At 42.0% G+C, this 23139-nt stretch overlaps 1 protein-coding gene across 19 annotated transcripts in view; it reads right to left on the bottom strand.

The window, feature by feature from the left end:
- The window catches only part of Tcf4 (transcription factor 4), a 346965-nt gene that overhangs the window by 169286 nt on the left and 154540 nt on the right, over positions 1–23139 (bottom strand). For all 19 annotated transcript variants that reach the window (XM_042263873.2, XM_042263871.2, XM_076555435.1 and 16 more), the window contains one exon: positions 1100–1161. In XM_042263873.2, the coding sequence (XP_042119807.1) occupies positions 1100–1161 (62 nt within the window). The remainder of the gene's footprint in view (positions 1–1099; positions 1162–23139) is intronic.

Raw genomic sequence — 23139 nt, 5'->3', positions numbered from 1 at the left:
TTTAAAAAAAAAAGATCCCAAGTGGATTTTTTTTCTCTATATCATTAAAGAAACTAGGAGAGCAAGAGAGCTTAAAAGATGAAGCATCCCTTTTCTGCCTAAAAAACGAATGTCCCGCTTTTTCAGTGGGTGAAGAATAAAATGGTACAAGACTTGGGGTATTAAAGGGTAGTAATTTCAGTGAGAGCTTTTGAAAGCAGTTCTGTTCTCTAAAACTACAAATTAAAATGTGTGTTTTAATCATGACTGGTAATAAGACTAAAATTCAAAAAGGAAAAAAAAATCTATAAAATTGGAGTTGACTTGAGGAAAAAGCTTCCACTTTTGCCTATAGATAGTATTTTCAGGAATGGGTTCTCCAGAGAGTTGAAAGTATACAAATGCAGAGGGTATGGATACACATACGGGTGCACAAGCGTGTACATGTACACACACACACACACACACACACACACACACACAAAATACCATTGTGCTACACTGACATTTTATTATTTAATTAAGGTACTCTTCTTTTCCTAACTCACGCATGCTTCCCTTGTGACGGCTTTGCTGTTAGCCTGCTGGCCTTGACTTCCGGCCAAAAACAATCCACAAACAAAAAAAGGACAACAAATCATATTTTCGTAGACATTTTTATCTCTCAATCCCACCCTGTTTTCACACAACATCATCTAACCCCTAAGAAAACTGTAATTTAGAGCCACCCCCACCCCCAACCCAAATCCCAGCATCTGACACACTGAGCATTTCTTGGGTGAGAAATTGTTAAGTTCTTAATTGCAAATAAACTCTTTTTGATGGACCTACTTTCACGGACCGAGCTGCCTCGCAAACAGTACCACAGTACCGGGGTACTGGCTGATGAGAAACAAGCCCGTGGATGTAGTTTTGATTCCGCCAAGCTCTGAAAACAAGATGTTTGTGAGTTCTAAGCTCTGGGTTACTTCATTCCTTAAAGACAGTCATCGGGAGGCTCTCTACCCTCCCTCCGCGCACCTCAGTGTCACAACTGAACAGACATCACATTCACAGCTGCTCAGCCCTCTTATGTCCCAGGTTAACTTTCAGCTCTTCTCCAACCCAGAGGGGCACTTACCTGGTGGCAACCCTGCACGTTTTCTCTCCCATAAGATGAGTACGAGCTCCTTTCTGCTTTACCTGCCAAGAGAAACAATAAAACAGTATAAATCGTGCTTTTCCTTTCAAGAAAACCTCCCCTGCAGGTAACAGAGATCCACTCCCCGTTCCCGATGTTTACATACGTAAAGGAGGCACTACTGGCAATGTATGCAAGCAAGACAGGGAATAACACTTTCTCACTCTGGCGACAAGAAACTGGAAAAAAATATCCTTCATTCCTATTCTTAGCCAAACTGCTCCACACTTCCAAAAACTGTCATTCCAGTGGCCTCCACTTTCTCTAACAAACAAATTGTCATTCCTTATTTTCACTTTCTTTCTCTCTCACAAAATTTGCACAATTTCATTTTTATTTACACAGCAGGCAAATGATCTATGTAATGACCCTAGCCTGGTAATTCCCATTGATTATATTGACACTTAATGGGGAGGCCAGAGCTAATCAATCACGGGCTCTCCAGATGGTGAAACTAGCAAAGACACTGTTCGAAATTCGAAGCTAAGCCCCCTTCCCCCCACCTGCCTCTCCTCCCTTTTGAAAACTCTCTTTCCCAGGAGTGATCCTCATCATGATCAACATGATGATGGAGAGAACTCATGGGAAAGGGGACTTGGGAAAATCACCTATTCTGAATCCAAGTTCAGATTCTACCAGGAGACCCAGCGGGTCCTAGGATCAGGCTTTTGAATGTCTTGTCCAGGTTCCAAACTCCACATCTATCTCTAGACTGCTCAGGACAGGTAGAGAATCTATCTCACTGCAACTGAGCCCCATGTGCGGACGAACCCAAGGGCGCACGTTTTCTTCTGTTTAGACCTTAAGAGAAATTGCATTACAAGAGGTGTGGTTGAATCCAGCTGGGGATGATCAAAGGGTTGATCTAGAAAACTGACCATGCCAAATGACATGGGGCTAGTGGGGCAAGCTAATGCTCAGACCCCACTCCAGCCAACACTGAAGAACACTACTCCCGAGACTAGTGTTCGGAGGTACATTGTACTTTATAGACAGCAGAGCACTAGTCTCCTATCCCAAAGGGGAAATTCAAAGCTTCTATTTTGAGGAGCTGAACCAACATCCTGTTAAAGTTTACAACCCCCAGATTTTCCCTTCTCCACTCAACACGAATGCCGACAGGAACAGTAGTCATTTTCTCTTTGGGTTCAATGTCAATGTTATCAGAATAAGCCTCCTTGACAGCACACACAGAATGTGTCTTTCGGGAATTCTAGCTCTGGTGTAAAGTGTGCTCCACGTCCATGTCACTATATTAACACATCCAATGGAGGATTATTTTCAAAGAGAACAAGTTTGGAGTCTTAGGCACCCACCCCACCCCTGTATTAACTTTTCTACTGATTTTTAACAAAACTCAAACTTAGGAATACTATACTTCTTCTACTGTGTTCCATGCAAAGTGTAAAATCAATGCCCTTATCAGCCTCAGCTCCAGTGAATTGAGACACCATCACACAGAGTGTCAGTCCTGCGGAATAGAAAGGAGGAACTCCACTGTATGTGACGGTGCAGGTGAGTTTACCTGTGCCCGCTGCACATGTGGTCACACACAGATCCTTAGCCATTTGTGTCGTGTAAGCTACCCTGCCTACCCTTTAACTGCTCTTTGTAACCATTACTGTAGTGATAGTGACATGACTTTTATGAACAATATCAAAAAACACAGGTCCTTCCTTAAGCTCTCACACACAAAAAATCTTCAAGTATACCATGACATATTTGATTTGGACATGACAGTCACTATTTAATCACTTCTTGGGCAGACGGACAGGTAGGCAGACAGACAGAAAAGTTGTTTATTTTTTAAAGTGATTTGACCTTGTAGGAAATAAAAATCTAATGTCCTATTTTCGTAATTTCCAAATATCGAATTGTAAAATATAGGCCTAAGATAAAATGACCAGTTTTTGTTCCATTTATTTTTTTTTTTCTGAAGGAAATTACCACCTGATATTATTCCAGAACTCATCTCTAACAAACAAAATTGGGGAGAACCATTTTCCTACCACCATTTGTCTCGCTACATACCCACAAGCCGGGGCCACTCCTTCTATTAGGATAATGAAAACAGGAAGGACAAACACAAGAACAGGAGAGTGAGACAGAAACAGATAGGGTGTGGAAGAGACAGAAAGAAGAGAAAAGAACGAGCAATGGGCTAGGAAGGGAAGGGAGGAGGTCAGAGGCAGGAGGAGGAAAATATGAATTCACGCGGCAGTCCCCAAAGCACTCTTGGCTCCATGGGCCCAGCAGTCTTTACTATCATATCAGATACAGGCTGCTTAATCTTAATTTTGCTTGTTAAAAAATATTTATCCAGATACAAAAATAAACCCACTGCAAATTACAAGTTGTCAGGGTTAAAAATCGACTCCTGTTTGTGTGGGGGAGGGGGAGAGAACAGCACAGACATGAATCATTCTCCCGTAATTTGAGTGTTTCCATGACATCAACGGGCACCAGTCCAGGACTCTGTCGAAGTCTGCGAGGTACCAAAGAGGCAGCGCAGCCAGCGGGAGGCTGGGAGGTGGACTGGTTTTTTTTTTTATTTTTTTCCCAAGGATTATGCTCCTTGTGAAGGTTTCATCTGTACCATCCACTTTTACCATCAAATGGATCGCCGCGGAGATCCTGAGCGAACACATTTCATTCTAATAGTGTGAGCCTTTAACTTTATTGCAGCTTTTTGTTCCCAAATTCATCTATAAATCTGCCCTCAGAGCCCAAAACCCTGGTAGCAAAAGTAATCAGGGATTGTGGACAAAGCCCCAGGACCTCTCAAGCATCAGATTTTCTTAGCTCTATCATTTTTCAAATGATAAGAAGCAGCCATTTTAAAATGGCACCTCAGTTTCCAGAAAAAAAATAAATAAATAAAGTATTTCATGTAGTTTGTCCATTAAAAATTAGGCATGGTCTTGATATGAATTTTCTGTTTCAAATTCACTGGAATGTTTGTTTCAAGATAATGAAACTTTGAAGCTCACTGATAAGATGTCTGAGTAGGACCCTTAAGTAACTATGTATGTTCAGGGACACAAAGGCCCCTAAATATCTGTGTTTCCTCTATGTCAGGCATGGATTTTGTCACTTATATCAACTGGCTGGCACACAGAGCCTATTTCCTCCTCCCCCCATTATTTACCGCCCACTCTCAGGCCCACAACCACACAGGCTCTTTGAAGGAGCTCAAGATTCCATTTCTCCAATATTTCAAAGAGATAGCGGCGCGGAGCACACCCTGTAAGCTCACTGCGGAGTTTTCGAGACAACCCTCCAGTCCTAGAATGCGACAGCCGCTGCGGATATTTTTTGGCACAAAGACAATGGTGGCAGTGCCAAGCCCCATGGCTAAAACTACTCAAAAGAGGCATAAGGGTAGCATTAATCGCTCAAGTCTTTTACTGCGTGGAGTACTGTTGTCCATATTTTAAAAACTAAAAGTACCCGTTAGTAACATTTGTTGTATGCCTGTAAATTGGGGGAGGGGGAGGGCTTGCGAAATGTACATATATGAGAAGCCCATCTTGCCAGGCACTCGATTCATTTTTAAACCTAAAAGGACCAAATGTTAAATTTTGCTGCTGGTAACAATTTCCGTGCAGGAAATGCATGGTCTGACCTGATGAAGGATGTTGAGATGGCTGAGTGGAAAAGACTGATAGAATCCTCTGCACTAAGTCCAAGTGCTAAACAACGTCTCCTCTCCAGCAAGGCTCTATGTACACAAGGAACATGTAATGCTGTGTCACAATGTTTTGTTTTGTTTTTTTTTTCTCCCAATTAAATATGAAGAATGCTGTAAGTGAGCAGACACAGCACGTGTCAATCAGTCCTGGAGACAAAGGAGATCATCATGCAGCCTCTTGTCTAGGACAGGTCGGTCGGTGTCTATAGCGAGCAAGTGATCCTGGAAGTCAACAGAGGCTTTATTCAAATCATGCCCATCCTATGGCTGAAATCTATATTTAAATGTGACTGCTAAAAATGGCACCACATGGCAGTCAATAAGGGATCTGCTTCCTTCTTTCTGTTGTTCCTGCAAACCTAGTCTCAGCAGAAAATATCAGCCATCTACAATTTTTAAGGCCAATATTTTTGCTGACCCTGACAATAATCTTTTATCATGCTATCCCAGAAACCAGGAGGAAAATTTGTTGTTGTTGTTGTTGTTGCAATTTTGGGGCAGTGCAGTTAGGAAATATCTAAAGAACCCAGATTCAATCTTTAGATAATCTATTATTTGTCATTAGACATCTGACTTTCCTTCCAACATATCACAGTATCGTATTGCAAGGGAATTGAATGGCAATGAAAATATTACAGGAAGGGAATGGGCTCAGAAACCCATTCTACTCACAAGGATAGTAACATCGCCTTTAGTAGATTAGTGCGCCTGGGCGCACACAACAGTTTAAAGCCACGTGGAAAGACCTGGAGACAGACAAGACCAACTTCTCTGTGGGATGATTTCTAGCTTGGTAAGCTGGGCCATAGAACATCCATCCCCTGGTGGTTGATCAACAAGAGGCCTGCGTCCTATTGAGGTACATGGCCCCTGGTTTGTAAAGGGCCTCGCTAACACGCCTATCCAGGTGGAAGATGTTTTTTACCCACCACTGAAACAGGAGCACCTGTGCGGTGGAACTCCGCCTCCTCTTCAAAGCCTTGATGAAAAATTATCTGATCCCACAGGACAATAGCAGCCAGGCTATTTCCCTGCTAATCCTCGCTCTGGGAACCGAAGAATGAGTCTTTTGTTCCTCCGCAGCAGACTAGGGAACTCATCATAAACATGCTTGACTTAGAATAAATTTCTGTCCCTGTCCCAACTCCAACCTATCTGGGCATACCCTATTAATCTGTGCTGCTTCTTTTTTAATACAATGAAAGGGCTACTCCGTTAAGCAGTAGCTAGAATTTGCAGGGGTAATGAAAATACACACTGGTGATTACTTAAGAGGCCTCTCATCGACATGGCTGTCTCTTCATGTCCTACCCAAGTCAGAAGAGCCGAGAGCTCACCTCACACGAGCCACTACCTACGAGGCTCTATGTACGGTATCTGACTACCCTGCACAGAAGCTGGTGAGGAGGGCAGCATGAACACCATTTAACAGATGGGGAAACTGAGGCACAGAAAACTGACCAAGGCCATATAGGTCTAAGTGACAGAGCCAGGATTCAAATCCTAGCATCTGTATCTGCTTTGCTGTTGATGTTCAAACTCTAGAAAAAGAAAGCACAAATAAACCAGGGGCCAACACTGAAGTCTCTGAAATCCCAGAGCTCAAAACACTCATGAATTTGATATGAAATTAATGAAAGTGTCTTATAGGCGGTGATAATTTACATTTACATGGTGTTTTATTCCTAAAAGGTCTCTAGATACTTTATGGCTGTACAAATGATACACACAGAACCTGTGACGTCTCACAATTAACTGCCACCGTCTCCATGTTAACTCAAAGCAAGCAATTAACAAAAACATGGCAGAAAACAGCGCTTGCCCACATTCTCTATGTGGAGAGTATAACTGTATATTAAAATACACAGGGAAGAGTGAGAGTAAAGACATAATGATAACATAGGGCAACTCAGCACCACTCTCAAGTGTCTGCTGTGGGGAAGCAGCCCTATAATGGGCCTCAGAAGTCAGATGGGAAACTAATGGAGAGGATACAGAAACTGACTCAAGCTATCGATGATCTTCCTCCACAAATTCAACTTCCATCTTGAAGGCTCTTAGAAGCCTTGCAATGAAGATGTGTAGTTCACCTAGCATGGTGTTTGGTAAACCAAATGGAACACTCCTATTTCTATCCTTGTTTTGTGTACTAACACAAGTCCTGAAAAACTGTAAGAATCATAGGGATGCTACATATACTATGACTATATAAAGTCAACACGTTTGTAGTTTTCTACCAAGCAACCGGTAGAAGCTTATTTTTAAACTGTTTCTATCTTATGTAAATTAGTATAATATTTGAATTGTTCATTTGGTGATAACTCAACAGGCTTCTGCCTCTTGTGGAAATCAGAAATCATTTACCCCTCTCTCTACAATATTTTAACTAGCTGGTCAACTTTAACTATCCCTGATCCCCAAATACAGGTGGCAGCATGAGTTCTATAAAACAGAAGGTGACATTATCAATCAGATGTCCAAAATCTCAGAGATGAGAGCTAGTTTCTCCTGCGGAACTTAGAATACAGGTGTCTATACACCAGCACAGTGCTATCTTCTTCCACAGACATTTAAAATTCCAAATTTCAAATAAGTTCCACACTGAAAGAATGGAACTTCCAGAATATAAACCAGTCACCCGACACTGAAGAAATCCTTCATCCCTCCTTCCTAAACTAAAGACAGGGAGAAGCAGACGCTAAGTGGCTGATGTGTAGTACTATGTAGCAGTGGGGGATAGGAATCATAAGCTAGCCATTTTCCCAGAACCAACACTCCTTCAGGCATAAACTAAGGCACTCAGCGATGGTCTGTCTATGTCTGTCTATCTGAACCTTTGGGAAACAGAAGCCTGGACAGCCTCTCGTGGCTAAATCTCCTCTTCTATGTTAGGCAAGGCATTCCTTCAGAGCCACGTGCAAGAAAATGCAACAAAAGTAAAATGTTGGACACTCTGCCCAAACTCTTTGGGCACCAGCTCTGCTTCGGAGTCTACAGTCCATTCTCCTTAAAGAACTTGCAGGGGCAGAGTGCTGTCCCGAACAGCATGAAAAGTAGTTTACCTTAAATCCTTGAACACACAGACACCAGGAAGGAGTTGCATGGATTCTCGGCCCACTTTCTACATAGATGCCATCAGGGAAATGGAGAAAGGGTGGGTGCTGCTGAAACCGTGCAGGTCTGAGAAGGGGAGGTCTGAGCAGTCCCTGCACCACGGCCCCGTCTCTACAGCATGCCACCTCCCTTGGGACTACTCAAGATGGCATTGTCTCTGTACCCCCACAACCGTGCCTCCAAACAATCTCATTCAGTTTCCAAAGCTGAAGAGTTCTCAGGTCCCTGGCCAGAAAAAAAAAAAAAAAAAGGGCCTCTGTGAAAGCACATTTCAAGTGAACACCCTCTGAAACATCCCCAACCCCCTTCTTACTGCCGGAGAGAGACGGAGCCTTGCGTTATTTCACAGGCACTAGAGAGCAACAGGCAAGCCAACCCTCACGTTCCTTGTCTTGCAAAGTGGCTGATGTGTTAGCAAGTGAAAGTGTATGACTTCTATGCATTATTTTCCAAACGCAGGAAAATCTTTCATTGGAAATCACGCTAATTCCACAGAGTGTGCAATTAATCAGTATAATCACAGGGATAACTTAGCTGTTTGGGGAGGTGTGTCAACTCCCTCCTCAAGGCCACTAAAGTACCACTTGAACCACCAAGTCATGATTTTCTGAATCAGCAATTTGTACAAGGGTCCCCTAGAGACCCCGGGGATGAAGGGCAACCCCAGAAGCTTTCAACTTACTTCTAATGAGTGACTGACGTACCATTGGCTTTATGCACACACAATCTCCATGCTGCTGCCCGCCCTCGTTCATAGCTTATCACAATTTGAGTCTCCAAGGAATGGGTAAAACTACAGCAATGGGGGATTTGTAGATACAGCTTGTGTATTGGAATTTTGTTGTATTTATTTTTTAGGAAATAATTTCTGCATAAAAATGGCAGAAAGTGCTAGACAGATGGCCCAGTGGCCAAAACTACTGGCTGTTCCTCCAGAGGACCTGAGTTCAATTCCCAGCACCCACACAGTGGCTCACAACCATCTGTAACTACAGTTTCAGGAGATCTAACGCCCTCTTCTGGTCTCTAAGGGAACCAGCATGCAATGGTGCATAGGCCGGCATGCAGACAAAACAGCCATATACATACAATAGATTTAAAAACATAAAGATAAAGGTAGAACGGAAGAAAAATGGGGAGCTGGAGAGATGGCTCAGTAGTTAAGAGCACTTGCTGCTTTTCCAGAGGACCCGGGTTTGATTCTCAGCACCCACACGACACCTGTTACTTCAGTTCCAGAGGATCCAAAGCCTTCTCTGGCCTCCATGGGCACCAGGCATGTAGGTGGCCCACAGGCATATATGTAGGTAAAACACTCATACACATAAAATGAATTTCTGTAAGTTTGAATGAGGAAAGCATTATTTTGTAACACAGATATCAAAGCAAGCAGAACTAAAGAAATATTTGTGTTGCATTCTTATGTAGAAGGAAAGGAAAGACTCAGGATGTGTGTGAGGAAAAGCAATCCTCCAACGTTTCGTCTATGATTAAGAACTCTACCAATCAAGAGGAAGATGCTTCTTCAAAACAAATTCCTGGGGCAGGTGAAGTAAGGTTCAGATCCCCCTCTCCCCCGCTCGTGTGTGTGTGTGTGTGTGTGTGTGTGTGTGTGTGTGTGTGTGCGCGCGCGCGTGCACATGCGATCCTGGTGCATATATATATTCAGGTGGGCATGAGCAGAGGCCCCAGGTTGACATTGGGATGTTTTCTTCAATTTCTTTTTCCACTTCATTTTTGGAGAAGGGTTTCTCACTGAAAGGGGCGGGAACTTGCCGTCTCAGCTAGACCGTCCAGGCAGCAAGCAGCAGCAGCTGCATCACTCTGCCCGCTCCCCATGCCCAGGTAGAGATGAGCCCTGGCACACCTTGCCAGCCGGGTGCTGAGGACATGAACATGGGTCTTTATGCTAGTACAACACTCTACTCACCCCAGCTCTGCATTTTATTCTATTTTTCTTATTAAAATCTCATCAGCTATGGCAAACAATTCAATAGGTACACACAGCTCTGCAGGGTATAGGGGAGAGGCACTAACAAACCTCGCAGCCTGCTAGGTAACAAAATGGAGATTCTACCATACCCACCCTATCTGAGTCACATTTCATAGGCTCGGCAAGCTGGTACCCAGGACCCTTCAGACAACTACATCTCAAGGTCACAGAAATCTAATTCTCTCAGCAAGTGGGGTCTTTACATTCACTTCACCTCGTTCCTGAAAGGCAGTGGTTGCAAAGAAATTATTTTACACAATCAAGTTGATTCCTCTGATAAGCCAAGGGTGCCCACAAGCACAGGAGCCCTGGACTTCTGTGAAGGCTGTTACTTGCTAGCAGACCTATGCCCCCAACTCACCCCTTCTCCATTCTGATCCTAGAGTGATTTCATGTTCAGATACAAATGGAGCTACAGAAGCCCATGGGAATTTAAAGGTCCCATACACCCAGGACTGATCCTCTACCCACACTCCGTGAAGGGGAGCATTTGGACCCTTCTCTCTCATCAAAGAAGATATATGACATTTCGGTCCAGATGTAAAGAAACACCACATAAATTATACTTTGTTGCCTGGAATTTTTTTTTAAAGAATTTATCAGCAAAATTTAAGGTAATTGATAGTAACAGCGTTTGCCATAGGAATCACTAAATAACTTAACAGTAATAGTAACAGTGAAGATCAAAATAAAAACACCAAAACTCTGAATGAACCGAAGTAAGACATATTAAAGAAACTTTTGCATTAAGTAAGCTCTAAAGAATATCAGTACATATAGGTTTGGTTGTCTATGCAGAAAAAGTATACATCTGAGCACTGCATACGTACGTGATAGCCTCCATTTCGAGTTGAGTTTACAACCAACAAGAGGATGGGGTTGCTGGCATAGCACCAAACGCCAGTAAGCCTGCATTTAGGAGACTGAGGCAGAAGGATCGCAAGTTTGAGCAAGCATAGACCAAACTAAGAGACTATGTCTCATACGAGTGTGTGCATGTGTGAGTGTATGTAAGTAATTATCTTCTCCTAAACAAATCTCATATTTAAGGTGATACTCAAGACTACACAAAAATAAGAGGAATAGATGTTATAAAAATGAATGTTTCTATGTGAACACAATCTGAATAGTGCACACATACATACTATATCTATGTCATGCATAAACCTACATCTCTATACTTCTATGCTTTATCCCCATTTATTTACGTTCCCAATTTAGATAACAAAAATATGCCCAATACATGTAGCTACTATACATATATATGCAAACATATCTACATGTGGACATTAATAACCCCAGTTGCCTGTGTATCTGTAATGTCTGAAATGATAGCCTCTCTAGTTTTAGTATTGGAACACCACAATTGACCTATACTCTGTTGAGGAACTGAAGAAAAATAATCTGAATTCACAATGTATTCCAGACTGCCTAGAGAGAAGACAAAGAGCAGGAAGATTGGTAACCACTAGAATTAGGGAAGAGCAATACTCTGTGAGCTCTTCAAAAACAAGTGAATGGGTCAAAATAAGTACACTGTCAGGTTGACAGGGCCAGACACTATGTGACACGAGCTACCTTAAGTGAAGGGGAGGCTCGAGACACAATGACACAAGGCAACTATTCCTGCAATGTGATATTTAAGAGAAATGCCCTGTTTGCAGAAGGATGTGGTCAAGCGAGGTCAGGGAAGGATGAGAAAGCTGGAGAGGAAAGGGGGTTCGGGGAAATGACCCGGGAAGTAGCAGAAGAGCCAAAAGAGTGGGTTCATGTCACCCAAGCACCCAGGAAACCAAATGTGTCAGTGTTTACAGACAGCCATCTTCAGATCTAGAACCTGCAAAACTTATCATCTGAATGTTTGTGGTATAAATCTGAAAACCATGACACAGGGAAATCGTTTTTGGAACCCTTGTGCATGCCACGTGCCAGAAGCCGGAGGGTCTGTGATGGCTGTCACTCTCAAAGAGAGTAAATGTGACACTCCTCATCAGAGAGAAATGTCACAGGAATAAGGCCCAAAGCAAAGACACCTAGCAAACATCATTGAAGGTAAGGATACAGAAGGGAGGACTCTGGGCACCCAGTGAAAGGTGTCATGGAAAGTTGCAATGAGGACTTCATGTTAGAATGCAATTATTTGGCAATATTAAATATATCAAAAGAAATTTTAAAAAATGATGCGTAAATTGAGGAACCCTAAACTTAGAAAGACAGACAACCAAGAAAGACTTACAGGATCTGTTGTCTCTTCGTGGTCTAAGCTTTTAGACAGTTCCATGTTTGGAGAGCTGGTTTGGAAATTTGGGCTGGGGTTTGCTTGCAAATAAGAGAAATTTGCAATTTAAACCCAAAGAACTCCAAAGTTCTGAAGTTTCTTCTACCATAATTACTGAACTGATTCAATCACAAAATCTTGGAGGGATATAAAAATCATTTACACAAATGTAATTATTATAGAAAATGTAATGGAGCTGTACCAACAGAGACCATTGCTATCTTAGGAGCCTATTCTTTATACAAAGTCCTGCTCCCCACTACCAGGAAGGACACTCTCTACCAAGGATACAGTCCACCATGAAGTAGCAGAGAGGTGGCTTCCTGTCTTCTTAACTGTCCTTGAATAGTTTCATACTGTGGCCTAGGACCAAGAGCGTTTTGTTCTTTTTAAATCTCACACTCTTTAAAGCCAAGCAAAATGAAAATGAGTCCACTCAACTGCTGTTCTCACTGGCTGCAGGTGAACAGGGCTCATTCATATTTCTAAGGACACTCAAAATGCCTTCATAAAACATCAGGATACAGACACAAGCTCATTTTCCTAAATTCAGGAGAAACCAGACATTCAGCAGGAGCTGGGTTTACCTGCCACTGCCTGAGTATGGTCTGCCTTCCATGGTTCATCCCCCTGAAGTTCTGTTTCTGACTCAGATAAACTAGAATTCATCCCCCACACAAGCAGGCCAAGAGCGGCAAGGAACATATGGCTAAGGGTGTCATATACCTACATGCCCTTTGATCTATCAGGAAGTGCCATCAAGATGGCAAAACTGCACCCAAACTGAACATCGCATCACTTCCAAGGAACAAATTAGTGACCATGCTCAATCTTAAGTGACCTCATGGTCACAGAAAATATTTGATTAACGCACCAACCTTAAGAGTAAAAAGTAATTAAGAACCCTACATTCCAGTCAATGCCAATGTGAGTGGCCAGCAGAGGGCGCACATGCCCCAACACAGCAGCCTTGGGCTAGGCTGGCACTCCCCAAACCTTTTAAAGCATTAAATTTGACCAAATTTGAAGGAGGGGCATCTGAGCTAGCTAGCAGTCACAAGACGAATCTCAATTTAGGATTACTAAGAAATACGAGTACATTTATTATTTAATAGCAACTTTAACAAGGGCGTCTTGGCTGCTTTACGGAAAGCTGTTCCTTAAAGAGGTAATTTCTTTGCACACAAGCAAGCTTATGTTACTTTCCAAGGCTACTGTGATTTTAATAGGCCTATGAGGTCTATATTAGGAATTCTCCACAATACATGTATTTTTGGAAGTAATGTAAATGCTAAATTTCTAGCACATAACATTTTTTTGCGAATTATATTAAGTTACTCTTTGAAATAGCATCTCTTTTAGTATTTATCTATCCACATTCTCCATATAAATCCATTCATTTTGTGGCTTTACAGCAATCTAGTATGTGGTGTTTCATGTCTAAAGTCATATGCATATGCTCCTTATTGTTTTCCACGTTTTGTGATCCATTGGTTAGCGCCAAATTGTATGTTTGAAACCTCTATATTTTACTTGCTTTGGGGTTACAAAAAGTTAGAGCAGAAAAGGTGCTCACAGCTCTGTGTATGCATATATCTATGGACAAGCACTGCTCATATGAGGAAGTGTTCCTAAAAATGCAAAGACCCCACATCTCTCCCAGTACTTTCCAAGCTTGAGATTTCTCAAACAATAGAAGAAATCTAAAATGGAAAAAAAAAAATGAATGCCCTAAGAAATGTTGAATCCTACATCATTTTCCTTTGCAGATAAAAAGATTAAATAACCCGCAGGAAGATTAACTTCTGAATTCAAATAGGTTACAAAAAATGGACAGTTGCCAAATAAGTCTCAAATTGAAAACAAGGTTGGATAATTCACCGCCGCCATTTGTCTATCCCACCTCACTGGCCATTCCAACCTACCCCCCTCCTCAAACAAAAACAACGAAGCCATGAGACATATCCAGCAGGTGATTACTTTCCTTCTTCTTTCTTTCTATTTTTTTTTAAAGCAGATCTCTGCGGCCTTGAGAGATGAACTGAGTCCACGGTATCCACAAACCAGGTGGCGTGGGTGACACACAGGTCACAGCAAATGATATGCACCCTTTAGCTCATGTGGCCACTCCATTTCTGCATACGTTCAAATGACGAGGTTTTGTTATTCCTAAGCACTCAATTCCGAACTGTTTGCACAATCTGTTAAGTCCAGGCAAATTTAAATGATTCTGACATGCAGCCCGCCAAGGCCAGTGACGGGGATAATGCCTCTTTACATGGGTAAAATTCGGTGGCATACAGGTCACTCTCTTCAGGGGAATCAACTGTGTGTCTCTTCTTTGCATTTCCACTACAATCCTTCATCCTGCAGCCTGGAGCTGAGAGTGAAATGCAAGAAAGGAGCCGAGTGCTCAAAGCAAAAATCTGCTTCCAGGACAATCCATTATATCTGACAAGTTAAATGTTCCATGGTAGGCCATATGGCATCAGAGCAGGCCCGGCAATTGGAAGAGGGGAGCTGGGCAAATGCATCACAATTAAGGAGTTTGGCTACATACTTTAGTTTGAATTACTTTTTTCCCCCAAATTGTCAGTGTTATCCCCCAAATTTTCATTTGAGCTCCTTTGAAACGGAGTTCCTTGTAAAAAGATATTCTACAGTCTGGATAAGGGAATCAAAAAGTTAGGGCAGGTGGGTTTCAGAGAACCTTGCAGACCTATAGCCTCGTCCTTTCGGTTTCGAGACAAATAACAAGGAGACACTAGCTGTTCGCCGACTATTTAAATGAAACTGGTCCTGAGGTTGGAACATGTAAATGAATCTGGTACAGCACAGAATGCAACCAGTTTCCATGCTTAAGTCTAAAAAATTAATCTTACATGCTCCACAATCAGAATCGGCATGTTCCCATTTCTTCTGTGACTCACTTTTAATATCTACCAAATGAATTACATGGAGACGGTACAACTACCACAAACACTGGGTCCCCTGAGCAGTTTGAAAGCAATCTAAGCTACTCACTACAAAAGCTGTGAGGCCTATATTAAGGATGTGTTTGTTGTTAGGGACAATGTAATATAAATCATATTAATACTATAATGAAGGTTAGCACTGAGTTAAAGCTAAGGACAGTGAAATCAATGAATGAAACAGCTACTATACCATGGCATGCTGTTTTACCATTCTTTCATACAAAGAAAACAAACATTCTTATTTTTTTTTCCCCAATGAATTCTCAAGGAAGAAATGGTCCCTTAATTAAAAGATGGGAACGCTTTCTAAGAAAATACACAAACTCATGTGAGCCCATAGTAATTTTATCTACACTGTCCCTTTCTGGAGAAGATACATTCTTAAGCAAAATATATGGTATGTGTGTCTATGTCCTGTGTGTGTGTGTGTGTGTGTGTGTGTGTGTGTGTGTGTGTGTGTGTAATAATGGGTTGGTTCTCTACAATAATGATTACTGTTTAAGGTATTCACGGTGGTTTGCAAACATGAAATTCACAATGATTAAGAGAAATGCACACACATCTTTCCAAGAGAAGGCGCTAAGACTCATTTCCCTAAACTATGCTCACTCTCCATCTCTCCAGAGGGTCACTATTTCACTCAAATGCACCCGCTTCTGCCTTAATTAAGAATAGCATTGCTTCTAAGAGAATATATACTTTAGAAAAATGGATCCAAGCTTTCTGTTGAAAATTGTAGACACCTTTTTCGGTGGTCTAAAAGTTACCATTTAGTAGTAACTCAATGCAATCAGGTATTTACATTTCTCTTATTAGCACAAGACAATTTAGTGAATTATGGAAGCCAGTATGTGGGTAATGAGTTGGTAATCTATATTTTATAACAACAATCAATTGTTACAACTCTATATAATACTGATCACTTTCATAAATGTGTCCTATGACCTTCATCATAATATTAGTAGATAGGTATCAGAACTATTACAGTAAGTATTTTCATTCTATGTGTGCAGCTTAAGGGAAATTCTAGGTGGTTAACTGATTTGCATCACTATATACAGCAATGACATAAAAAAGAAGAAGAAACAACAGCCCTCCACCCCTGGCCCAAGCTTTCTTCTAATGCCTGCACTGTATTTTGCCAGGTCATACCATATATTACTAGGGGAAGTTTGACCATTCATGAAGCAGACATATTACTTCAGAATTAAAGTGTATTTACAGCCTACACTACTATTCACCTTTTAATAAAAACAGTCATTTTGGGTACTATGTTACTGTCCTAAGCCAGGAGGAAGGAATGCACACTCATTCCAGTTACACTGGTTCACCCACATTTCTAAGATGTAGTCATGTAGGCCTCAGCACCAATGCAGGGCACAAGGCCGCTGTGTACTGCAGACCCTTCCTCTGCATCCAGACCCACATTTTTATTACTAATTAAAATGTCCAGATGGTAAAACAACACCTGATCCAAGGGGCTTCTCAGTACACTGACTGTCAGCATTCAGCCATTCCACTGTGAACAGACTCGCAAACCTGGCCTGCTGGAAGCTTTCTGTAGGCCCCAAACTATGGGCAAGAAACAGCTACAACTTTCCTCATTACAATGCCCACATTCAATTCAAACCTTTACTAAGGAAAACCATCTAATATTCAAATCACTATCATTTTTAAAGGCTTCTGTATGCTCACAGAAAGAGCATCATAGCATAGCAATATGGTTGGGATTCATAGAGAGGAAATAAAAACAGAAGGAAGGAATGAGAGGCAAGCCATTACCAACCTCACACAGTTCAGGTGGTCCTTTCTCTTTTGTTTGATACATTCATGAAAAACCAGTTAATATGTGTTTGTGTCTTTTAAGGCATTTTCTCCGTTTCCTTTCCTATGTAGGCATGGACTTTAAATCTTCATCATCAAGCAAAACATTTATTATCACATAAGATTTGTAAAATTTTAGATTCCCATTTGACCCCTGAAACTCAGGATAGGCAGTGCTCAGAAAACAGCCTTCAAGAAATCACAAATGCTTTAACAATATTTAAGCAGTTACTTCCTAATCCTAAAGGGATTCTTTTTTCTCAAGCAAACATTTTTTTTTTTTGCAAATATTTAGGCTGCTTTGATATGCAAATATTCTCACCCCCTGAAATCACTGCATAGACCCCAAGCAATAGGGAAACTTTGCAAGGGAAACAGGAGAGGTAGCTGGAAGGGGATACTGGCATCCACCCCGGCTTCTCTGCCCACAAACAAATGTTGCTGTTGTGGCAATACCTGAAACAAATCTTCTGGGTATCTGGGTGAACAATTGCTTTAACAAGCTCTGCCCTGCGGCTCTAATGTTCTCTGACTGAGGCAATGGTTTCCAAGCAAGGTAACCCGATCACAGAACCATAGGCTTCCTATTTCAGTGTTCAGTAACTCCAGTAAATGTGGCTTGCTTCTGGACAGTGGAAACCCAATCACTTCCAGAAGAAAAAAACCCACAGAAAATAACCTGAGCAAAAGGGGAAATGGAAAAGGCCACACATAGGCCGTGCCTGGGGTCCCAAGTCTGAACAGGTAGCCCGGAAGGGGAGCATTTGGCATAGTGGTCTCCCCAAGGAGCTCAGCAGGAGAAGCAGATTCTAGGGCCACCTTTTCCCCTAAGAATAACTATTCTTGGAAACGAAGTTTTCTAGAAAACAAAACAAACAAACAAAAAACCAAGAGGGCGGCACACTGAAAACAACCTGGTAAACTCAGCAATGATATAATTTATAATTATTGCAGGTGGAAACAGTCTCCAGCAAGCAGGGTCCCCCTGCCTTCTACTCTCTCTTTAAAAAAAAAAAAAAACAACCTCAGAACTTGTTTGGGAAACCAGGGAATTCCTGGATAACAGGTGAACAAATCCAGTTGCAGTCTCTCTCCAGCTCCCTCGGTTACGACAGCCACCAGAGGATAGCCACAGGAAGAACAAAAGCCGATCTGGAATTATGGTCCTAGATCCACGCTGGGTGGGACTTAGGAAGGTAGGAACTGGGACATCCTTGTGAACTTGGTAGGTGGAGAAAGCCAGCAGGAAGGTTCCCTGGAAATTCCAAGGATCTGTTTCTCAGCTGTGAACCTGCGGGTCCTCACTTGCTCTTCCACACCCTCCTGCCATCACTTCCTAGTTTACACATATCAGAAGTGGTCAAAGATCGCACCAAATGTGGGCTGGACAATAGCAACCAAGGGCCTGAGGCCACGGTTTTTTAAATGTGCACCAAATACAGATTTGGGTTGGGGAGAAGGAACCAATCACAGAGTGAAGTGTTTGAACTGGGGGCGGGGAAGGGGGTTATCTGCCACAGTTCTCTGCACTGGGATGGACCAGGGGAGAAGAAAAATCAAAAGCTCTACAAAGTGTCAGAATTAACCTCTCCTTTCAGATTGCTTACAGGTGAAATTTTGCCATCTGGATGGGCAGTTTGCCTGCAGAAAAAAAAAAAAAGAGAGAGAGAGAGAGAAACTCAAGTGGAGGGACCCTCCTCTGCCTCCCATTTTAACACAACAGATTTTTAAGGGAAAGGGGGCAGAGGCATGAAAATTGCCAAACATAGGCAGCTATGCACATGTGCGCACACGCATTCATGGGTAAAGTGTGGACAAAAGCGGAGCTTGAACAAAGCAGGAGACCGAAGTGAAATGATCATCCTTGTCACAGTGAGATTACTAAGGGATAAAACCTACTCACTCCCGAGTGCAGAGCAGGGAAAAGCATCACTGTAAAGTCCCGAGTAAGTAATGGGTGAGATTTCCTACTTTACGGAGTACAAAATAATAATAATAATAATAATAATAATAATAATAATAATAGCCAACATATCAAAGTTTCTATTGCCCTCTCACAAGAACTTATTTATTTATTCACACTGGAAATGACAATTTACCTTTAAGTAAACAGGAAGCTGTGTTTTAGTAACTCCTGGGAGTTGTATCATTTCTAGTTAAAAATGCTTATACATTTTACAACTTATAAAAAATACATTTTTCATCCCCTCTTCTTAGTCCTTATCTAAACCTTTTTAAAAACAAACCCCGAGAGAGCCAAAAGATCCTTTTTTTTTAAACTAATAATTTGTTTTTTAGGCTACAGAGCAAATATGAAATAATGTCAGAACTAAGTATTGCTCTCCAACCTTGAGGGCCACAGAGGAGTTTCTGTTTCAGTCCAGGCTCCGTGGCAAGCTGACACCAAATGGCTATTCGCCAACTGAAGGTCCCACATTTGGAAGGTTTTACAGTAAGAACACTGTATGGTATCTCTGCTCGGGAGACTTGGGGTATCCATTTTGATGTAACGTGTCTCCACAATGACATCTGAAGCCCAACTTCACCAGAAGCGTTGAGCGAGAGAATTATGGGCATATCCTCGGAGCCTTACACCGAGCCACAAAGGGAGCAGATTATAACATAAAAGGCACTTCGTGAAAAAGAACTATCATCTAGACAAACAAGACCAAACAAAAGCCCACCCTAAAGAGAAACGGTACTTGCTTTTCTTCGGGGCTTCTGGGCGGCAGGCAGAGGGAGGCACCAGATCTAATACTGAGGCAGAGTCGCCAAAATCATGTGGAGGAATAAAGTGTTATGGTGTCACTTTGCCAGCTCCAGGACAGAGCGCAACACGCCGGGCTTGGCTGTCCTGACATGTTTTACTATGTAAATTTAAATAGTCTTGAAAGGGAAAAGGAAAGAAAAGAGAAGGTGGAGGGGTTACATGTGGCTTCTTTTTTGAAATATTAAAAGAAGTTTGTTAGAAATTCTCATACTTCGGCCACAAATGAAAGCACTTTCATTGCTATCATTAAAAAAAAAAATAATTATAAAGAACTGGCTCTTAGGCTAACACTCCGACATGTTTCCTCGGATGGAAATTTAGGGGGGTGGTTTAAAGAGTTAAAAAGACTCCCTACCATTAATTTGCATCTGGTGCTTTTAGTGTGTGTGTGTTTTTTTCTTCCCTGAAAAGTTGGCAGAGCCGCCGATTTTCCATAATGCAAGCATTTGGGAATTGTGAGGGGAATGAAACCGATCCAATCTCCTGACTGCGACATGAATTTTCATTAATTACAACCTTGTCAGCAAAAGCATTATCAAAGCTGAATATGAAAATGCTAATGAGTCCTCATTTGCATATTTTTCTTTGTTGGAATGTCATTAATTATTACATTTTATGATGATGAATGCAGCTGTCGAAGCTCTCCGATGCATAATTAGCCATCAGAATGCCAGGAGCCGATCAGCATTTTTGGGTGAAAAAAAACAAATTTCACTTCCACTCTCTCCCATCCCAAACATCACCAAACACACTCACCACACACACACACACACACACACACACACACACACACACACACACCCTACACAGTGGGAAGAGAGAGCGAGCAAGCGAGCTGACAACAGTCCTGAACCTGGACCTTGGGGAAGTTGGAAAAGGGATAGGTTAAAGGGAGCTAATTTTTTGCGTTAAAATTATTTGGTTTTTAGCTGATAACAGTCTTATACAATAGAAGCAGTTCTTAATAAAAAAAAAAGTCGTTATTCCAGCTTAATTAATGCCATGCTTAATTATAACACCATGATGTCAGCGGTTTTAATTAAGTATTGGCTCCGTTACAAAAAAAAAAAGGAAGAAAGAAAGAAAGACAGAAAGACCTACTCCTTCCTTCAGTAGAGTCACAATATACAGATTTGTGAAAAATCGTTTATGCAATTTTTTTTTTGTTTTCGGTGGTTCATGAACTATTCAGATTTTTACAGGCAGCATTAAAACTCCATGCACACATGCGTGCGCAAGAGGGTGCACGCACGCACACATGCGCACACACACACACACTCACACACACACACACACACTCACGCAGACACAAATCAAGCTAAGGGGAACCCGTGCTTTCCTCCCACATTACTTGGGCCGACTTTAAAGCTTACCTACTTGACCACTTTTTTTTTTTTTTTTTTTTTTTTTTTTGGAGCTAAAGTGTAAGTGGAGATGACAAAACATAGCTCATCCTCTCTCAGCCGCTGGGAACGGTGTTTATAAGTAAAAAAAGAAAAACAACACACAGCAGATGGGACCATTACACATGACCAAACCAATCAATCACAGATGAAGGGCCCAGGTGCGGCGCAGCCGCGCAACAACGCACCATTTCACAGTCTGTCAGACACACACACACGGTCGTCCATGAGTGACCCTCCTCGGCTCCCCCCGGACCTCATCTGGGGCGCTGTGCCCCTCTCGCCTGCCTACGCTCCAACTGACGTCTTCATAATCACTCTGTCTTTCTATCTGTGGTTGCTCGGGGAAGAGACAGGCTGGAAGGGGTGGGGACTGGGGGTGAGGAGGACGGGCCGGGGAGCTAGGACAGGGGCTCGCATCATTGTTACTGAGGACGAGTCCAGTCTTCTTCCTTCTGCTGTGCCCATGGCCCCTCCCTCTGAAACCTCCACAACAGCTTCTCTGACCATCATTAAGCTCATTAATTTTAAAGGGTGACTGCGTGTTTGTGGCACCCCAAGTGCCTGCTCTTGGAAATGGCCATTCTTTGTGAGTTGCTCGCTTCTGAGGAAGGAAGATGAATGGCACCCGCAGTCACTGCCACACTGCAATGTCAGAAAGCAATCAAGGTAGTCAAAAAGACTTTGCATGGCCCCCCAAAATGGGTACAATGAAACCCTAGTGACCCACAAGCTTCTAGGACCCAAATTGGTCTCAAGATTCTGTGTCTTAAATAACTGCGATGGCCTTTGGCATCCTGTAGCACAGATTCATCCAGGAATCCTTGAACCCAAATGAAGCTGGGCATCTGCAAGCATCCTAAGCTTAGAGTGGCCACCTAATTGGAAAAAGTTCAACAGGCGCTCATGGGAAGCTCTATTTCCTCCTCTAAACTCAGAGTTCCCGACTCAAAGGGAATCTTCCTGCCCTTCAGAGAGACCTCTGTTCTTTCTCTTCAAAATAGGTAAAGAAAAATAAAAGCTCAAAGAAGAAGGCAAACAAAACAGAAAGAACACACATCACCCAAGCCCAGCTGCTGTAGAGATGCAATAACAACAGCACCTCATTACATTACACCCCAAAAACAAACAGTGGTCTCATGGACCCAACGGCTCCTTTAACTTTCACTGCCTCTTTAGTCTAGATAGTAATGCACCAATAGTACACGCAATCAGCTTTGTTTGCTCAAATATGGAAAACAGACATTCTTCCCTACTTTAAGAGATGAGCATGCCTCTAATTGACCAACAATTTATCATTCATTTTGCTGATTTATTGAGGAGAAGGAATTCAGGAAAGCAACTAGAAAGTCTACCAAAAAAAAAAAAAGAAAAAAAAAGTCTACATGACTACAAAATAGCTTAATGAATCCATGTCCAAAAATGCTCATGACATTTTGGACTTTACTGGAAAATTTACACTGAAAACAAGTAAAAGTTAGCAAGAATATTACTGTGTCATTCCAGCCACTCTAGGATTTTGAATCATTTAGTTACAGTTGCATGAAATGGCTGGGGGGGAAAAATGTACAGGCTGAGTTGGTGAGAGAGCATCCTACCTCAAACCTCCATGCCATTCCATTTACAGGCAAAGACAATTTTACAGAACACTAGGCAGATTTGATTCATCTTAATGGAAGCTTTGTCTCTTAGCACGGGCCCTACCATCAAATCAAACATAGTCTCCACATGCTTGGTGACACACTTGTTTGGAGTTCAGTTTTTTTATTTTTGTATTTGTTTTTTGTTTTTGTTTTGTTTTGAAGAGTCAGTATGGTTTGTTTGTTTCTTTCTTTTTCTTTACCAGGGAATCTGTCCCTGGAAACCTGAAAATACTGAACCAATCATGAATCTTTCCGCTCCCCAATGTGTCTTAGAATTTTTATGTGTAGT

Source organism: Peromyscus maniculatus, chromosome 19 (assembly GCF_049852395.1).
Source record: "Peromyscus maniculatus bairdii isolate BWxNUB_F1_BW_parent chromosome 19, HU_Pman_BW_mat_3.1, whole genome shotgun sequence".
Classification (NCBI taxonomy): domain Eukaryota; kingdom Metazoa; phylum Chordata; class Mammalia; order Rodentia; family Cricetidae; genus Peromyscus; species Peromyscus maniculatus.
Note: the sequence above shows the minus strand (reverse complement) of the source record. Positions and strands in the feature narration are given on the sequence as shown.